This window comes from Anthonomus grandis, chromosome 12, assembly GCF_022605725.1.
Source record: "Anthonomus grandis grandis chromosome 12, icAntGran1.3, whole genome shotgun sequence".
Classification (NCBI taxonomy): Eukaryota; Metazoa; Arthropoda; class Insecta; order Coleoptera; family Curculionidae; genus Anthonomus; species Anthonomus grandis.
In genome coordinates this window covers 5,856,911-5,863,083 of record NC_065557.1, presented here as the reverse complement: position 1 = coordinate 5,863,083, position 6,173 = coordinate 5,856,911, and the positions used below count along the sequence as shown (strand labels likewise).

At 32.9% G+C, this 6,173-nt stretch overlaps 1 protein-coding gene across 10 annotated transcripts in view; it reads right to left on the bottom strand.

The window, feature by feature from the left end:
* The window catches only part of LOC126743276 (WD repeat, SAM and U-box domain-containing protein 1-like), a 69,803-nt gene that overhangs the window by 8,985 nt on the left and 54,645 nt on the right, over positions 1–6,173 (bottom strand). For all 10 annotated transcript variants that reach the window (XR_007662827.1, XM_050450303.1, XM_050450304.1 and 7 more), the window contains 2 exons: positions 3,722–4,283; positions 3,467–3,662 (listed from right to left, as the gene is read on the bottom strand). Coding sequence is in view for 9 of the 10 variants with exons in the window: in XM_050450303.1 (XP_050306260.1) it covers positions 3,467–3,662; positions 3,722–4,283 (758 nt within the window). In the remaining variant the exon portion in view is untranslated. The remainder of the gene's footprint in view (positions 1–3,466; positions 3,663–3,721; positions 4,284–6,173) is intronic.

Here is a 6,173-nt window from a genome sequence, read left to right as displayed (position 1 = left end):
TTTGAATTTCTCGTAGAATTCTACGTATGTTCCATGCGTACCTAAAGTCAACAGTTATAGAAAAAAACAATATTAATGTAACATATAAAAATAACAAAAATTAAATTAAATGTTCAAAATGGTTGCCATTCACGACTTCACAATATCCAAGGATCAATAAACTCTCATTGCAAGTTTTCAATCATTTCCAATCAATCAGAATCTTTTTGCCATTAAAGCTTTTTAATATTAAAATTAATTATTCACATAGTAAAACGGTTCAGCATAAATTTGGTAGTTATATAGTTAGTAAAGAGTTCCAGAGGGGTTATTTTCAGAGTTCAAATCGTGGTCCAAACTTGTGAAATCTGGTGGTAGATGTGCTCTTAAATAAATTAAATCATATTAAAGAAACTTTACTTATGGCGTACGTGTATAACCTGGTCTTGCTTACTGGGAGAAGGAGTAGGCCTCTAATGGAAGTAAAAGTTAATCGATTGCTGGCTATCCTCAATGAAGAGACTTTTACGTATAAAGCATAATTTTTTTTCTAATAAATGTTTCTACATACCTTTTGAAGCTAAATATACTAGAAATCCTTTAATTAGAGGGATTTAATGGGTAATGGAACCATAAAACGAGGTAAACATTTTAAATATTTGAGTAAGGAAGCGCACATCTCTGCGAATCCTTTCTTTCCAAGGGTCCTCTCCTTCTTATCCATCGATTGGGAAAGGTATAATACCACACAAAATTCAAAAATGAAATAAAAAAAAGTTGCTGTCGATTGAAAAAATGAGGTTGATGGTTGAAATTTATGTTTGAGCGACCCTGTACAATACAAACTTGACGTACAAAAAACGCGCAACTTGAAATACAAATCGACGGGTCGGAGCGTTTTTGCAAAATGTTAAAAGATTTTAGCCATAACTTTTGGGACTGTATCTGATGGTGCCCTATCAAACGAAACTTGTAACCGTAATTTTAATTAAATATTGTTGTGATACTGCGATAGAGCGTCTGTTTTGTTATGTTTTTAACTGATACCAGCAATTTTTGGTTGAGGTTAATAGATTTAATTTTTGGGTATAACTGAAGATTTTCTCATATTTTGTTAAAATAATGCAAAGGAATTCCTGAGTACAAATTTAGGGGTAAAAACGTGTTTCTAAGTCAAAAATTGATGGTTAAAGAATGTTTTGGTTAAGAAATTTTTTTGCTACAAACTATTTTTAAAATACTTTCACTAAAAGTCCTTTATTTCATATAAGTAATTTTTTTTAGGTCAAGAACTTTCTGTGGTACAGACAATTTTGCCAAGATCAAATTAGAAGTTTTGAATTGTATATGGCAAATTAAATATTTTTTTTGCATCCATGCACATCTGTGGTCATAACTTAAGAACTTCAAAATATTTTCATACTTTTTTTACTCAATTATAGAGAAGTTCCTGAGGATGGATCTGAGGGTAAAATCATGAATCTGGGTTACGTTTTTGGGTATATAGGTCAGTTTTCGTTGAGGCTTTTTATTACAATTTTTTTAGCTATATTTTCAATAAATAAGAGTATTCTTATAAGAATTTCAATAAAAGAGAAGTATTTTACTTAATAATTTTATTTAAGAACGTTTTTTGTAGCTCAAAACTTATCTGAGTTACAGACAATTTTGTCAAGCAAGGTCCAGAAATGATCAAATTTGTTTTATATTATGCATTAAAAATTTTTTCCTTAGGGCACATTTTTGGTCATAACTTAGGAACCACTGGAAATATCTTCATACTTTTGTCACGAACGAATTGAGAAGTTTTTGAGGATGGATTTGAGGATAAAAACATGAATCTGGGTTATATATTTGGGTATTGAGATCAGTTTTAGTTGGGCCATTTTTTATTACATATTTTTGTCACTATTATTGAGAATATTTTCATTAAATAATAAAAGAGTATCAGTAGGGCTGTTTTTACTCAATAATTTCATATCAAAACATTTCCTGGAGCTCAAGAACTTCCCGAGTTATACACAATTTTGTCAAACAGGTTCCAAAAATTGCCAAGTTTTGAAACGTTTATTGCAAATTAAATAATTATTGCATTGAGGTGCATTTTCTCATAACTTAGGAACCACTGGAAAAATCTTCAGACTTTTTTCACTAAATTATAGCGAAGTTCCTGAGGATGGTAAAAACGTGAATCTAGGTTAAGAATTTGGATTTTTAAATCAGTTTTGGTTAAGCCATTTTTTATTATTTTTTTTTAGCAATTCTCATTATTTTTTTGAATATTTTTATCAAATAATAAGAATATTCTTAAAAGAGTTTCACTAAAAGAAAAAGCGTTTTTTTGCTTAATAATTTCATATAAAAAAAGTTTTTTGTAGCTCAAGAACTTTCTTAGATACAGACAATTTCATTCAGATGATCAAATTTGAAATTTAAAATTTGAATCAAATATTTTTGTCATTAAGGGACTTCTTTGGTCATGACTTAGGAACAACTTAAAATATTTCATAGTTTCTTTACTCAATTATAGAGAAGTTTCTGAGGATAAAAGTGTGAATCGGACTTAGGTACATATTTGGGTATTTAGGTTAGTTTTGGTTGGGCCATTTTTTTACTAATTTTTTTTAGCAATTGTCTCTAGTATTGAGAATATTTACATTAAATAATAAGACTAATTTGAAAATGGTATCCTTAAAAAAAAGAGCGTCTTTACTTAGTAATTTCATATAAGAACGTTTCTTCTAGCTCAAGAACTTATTGAGTTACAGTCAATTTTGTCAAGCAAGGTCCAAGACCGATCAAATTTGAAGTTTTAACACGTATATTGCAAATTAAATATTTTTTTCATTAGGAGACATTCTGGATCAAAACTTAGGAACCACTTAAAGTATTTTCATTTTTTTTTCACTCAATTATAGGGAACTTCCTGAAAATGGATTTGAGCGTATAAATGTGAATCTCGGTTATGCATTATTTTAATTATTCTTAAAAATTCTTAAAATAAAAACTTCGTTACAGACAATTTTGACAAGCAAGCTCAATGTCCAATCCTGATCAAATTTGAAGTTTCGAAACATATTGCAATTTTTTTTCATTAGGACACATTTTTGGTCGTAACCACTATAAACTGTTTATCTATGGTCGTAACTTAGAAATCACTCAATTATAGAGCACTTCCTGAGGATGGATTAAAAAGCGTGAATCTTTCGTGATTTCGTGTATTTCGGTCAGTTTTAGTCGTGGCATTTTTTTTTAATTTCTTAGCGAATTCTTACAAGAGTTTTAGCCCAAGAAAGGGCATTTTTTATGTTTCAATAGTTACAATTTTATCAAGGTAGAGATTTTTAGGTCTAACTTAAAAGCCACTAAAAATATTTTGATACTTTTTTACCCTAACACAGAACATTTCCTGAGGATGAATTTAACGTTAAAAACATGATTCTAAAAACCCTTTCTTAATTAAATAACAAGCATTCCTTAAGCTTACCCAAATCTAATCCACAACAAACTTCATTCTCAGTAAGCGTCATCAACTTTTCCCCATTCAAACCCGTATTAACAACATTCTCCGATATCCTACTCATATTAATCTCATCCAGCCATTTAATGACATCCCCATTGGACCACTCCGCTATAGTTTTCGTGTGGCTTTTCAACTTGCTCGCTATAGCCGTTTGAAATACCTTAAAACAATTTTAAAAAAATTAGTTTTTTTTCAAACCTAACTCGCTACACGCCTTACAAGATGTTGCGGCAACTTCCAAATCCACAAAGTGCGATCCAGACAACCGATGGCCAACAACGAACAATCCGAACTAAACGAGCAACACGTGACAATTGAATCGTGATCCAACACATGCAAGCAGTCTCCGCCGTAAACGGACCATATCCTGGCTTGTCTGTCGGTGGCTGTGGAGCACACCACTTCCCCAACGGTCGGTGAAAACCTCACGGAAATGACGTTTCCTCCGTGACCTTGCAGTAGACGCCACTGTTTTATTACCGGATCGTCTTGTTCTCCGACAGCAAAGAAGATTCTCCAGAGTTTCACCATACTGTCGTTACCGCAGGTGGCCAACAAGTAATTCTGCCCCTCGCTGATTACGTTGGGAATAGGCTCCAAGTTTTCTGAACAATCGCAACTCTGGATACCGCCGTCGTGGGCGTCTTCTTTAATAAAAACGCACTTGGCGGTGTCCAGGTTCCAGATGCGATAGTCCGAGTTACACGAGGCCGTAACTATGAATTTATTGTCTGGGGTAATGCAGGCGGAGGTTATGCTGTCCAGGTGGCCATCAAGGACACTGGAAAAAAGTGTAATTATAGCAGTATATTGTATGGGTTAATAAATTAGGGAATTCTGTTTTGAAAATTTAGACTCCTGTAGTAATTTTGCTTGAGATAGAATTCGTACTACTTAAATAATTATGAATAGGGTTATATGCATGTTAGTACTGAGCATTATTGAAATGAGGACATTGGTGCAATTTCATGGGAAAAATCACGAATCAATTGAAAATCGGGGAGCCTTTTTATCCCGGTAAAATCGTGTGCTAAAATTCAAAAAAGTAGTCCATTTTTTTCTAAGAACCTCTTAATAATGAAAATTCAGAGATTGGAGTAACACAAAGTCAATGGTCTCAGTTTTTTTTTTGTTATAGGAATATAGTTTCAGGTAACTTGAGTAGTAATTCACCTTGTAATGATCAAATCGACCTGATTATTATTTGAAAAACTTTCTTGGAATGTTCTTCAGCTTGCACTGAAAAATCACGAAAATCTATGCATTAAAAGCTTTTTTATCCGAGTTTTTAAAAAGCGTGTCCAAGAGGAGACAGTTTCAGATAAATTGAGACATAACTCAACTTGTAGTGCTCAGATTGGCTTGATTTTTATTATGAAAGTTTCCTTGTTATGTTCTTCAGCTTTCACTGAAAAAATCATGAAAATCCATGCATTAGAAGCTTTTAAAAGAACAGTTTTAAAAAATCAAATCCAAGAGAAAAGACAGTTTTATTAGGTAACCTAGCTCCACTTCTAGTGCTCAGATCGGCTTTCTTTTAAGTTTCCTTGGTAGTTTTTTTAAAAAGTGGATTCAAATGCCTGGAAGAAAAAATATTTTTCTTTCCAGGTTGTTGAATTGAAAAGAATATTAAAGCAGCGCAAAAATTTTCAAAATATTCAATTTTCCTAAGAGAAACTTAAAAGAAATAATATTGCCATTTTGACATTGATTTTAACTCCTTTTAAAAACCAGGAAATTATACTAAATGTTTGGAAATATGAAAAAATAATAAAAAGGGCTGAACAATCTACCTGAAAAAGACTTTTTTTCTTTCTTCTAGAATGTTGAATTTTTTTTGTGTGTGGAAAGTGGTTTGGATGGAAAGACACCCTATGAAGTGTGGCATGGTTCCAAGCCAGATTTGTCACATTTTAAAATCTTTGGGAGTTCCGAAAGAAAAGAGACTTAAGCTGGATAAAAAGTCTAATATGTGTATCATGGTTGGATATGCAGAGAATATTAAAAGGTATAGAATTTATGATCCAAAAATAGATGACGTCACAACTAGCAGGGATACTCAAATTCATGAAGATATGAAAGCCATGGAGCCAGTGTTCTCAAAGGAAACTGTAATTTCAGTGGGGGACAGGAGGAACAGCATTTCAGAGCAGAATGATGAGAGTGGTTCCATCAGTAGTGAATATGGTTCAGTAGAGTACGGTATTGAAAATGATGTTTTTCAGGATAACCCAAGTGATGCAGACTATGTACTGCTATGCTTAGAGGCAGCAGCTCCAAGGAAATCAACTAGAGAGAGGTTAGCTAAGAAGTACGATGATTATGTTGTATTTTTCTGTCCAACTGGATACCCGGTCTGTACACCAGAAGTGTCGCAGATGTTGTCTAGACCTGATGGTAATCAGTGGTAATCAGTGTAGAGTTGGTGGAGCGGTCAAGTGAGTTTCCATTTGTCGAATGTAAGTGGGTTTTTAAGTTAAAATCTGATAGGGACAATAAAAAAAACATATCGTGCACGTCTAGTAGCCAAAGGGTATACACAGAGAGAAGGAGTAGATTACTCGGAGACTTTTTCGCCTGTAGTCAGACACTCTACCCTCAGATTGTTAATAGGTTTAAGTGTAAATTTAGGTCTAGATATTGTGCACCTAGATATAACAACAGCCTTTTT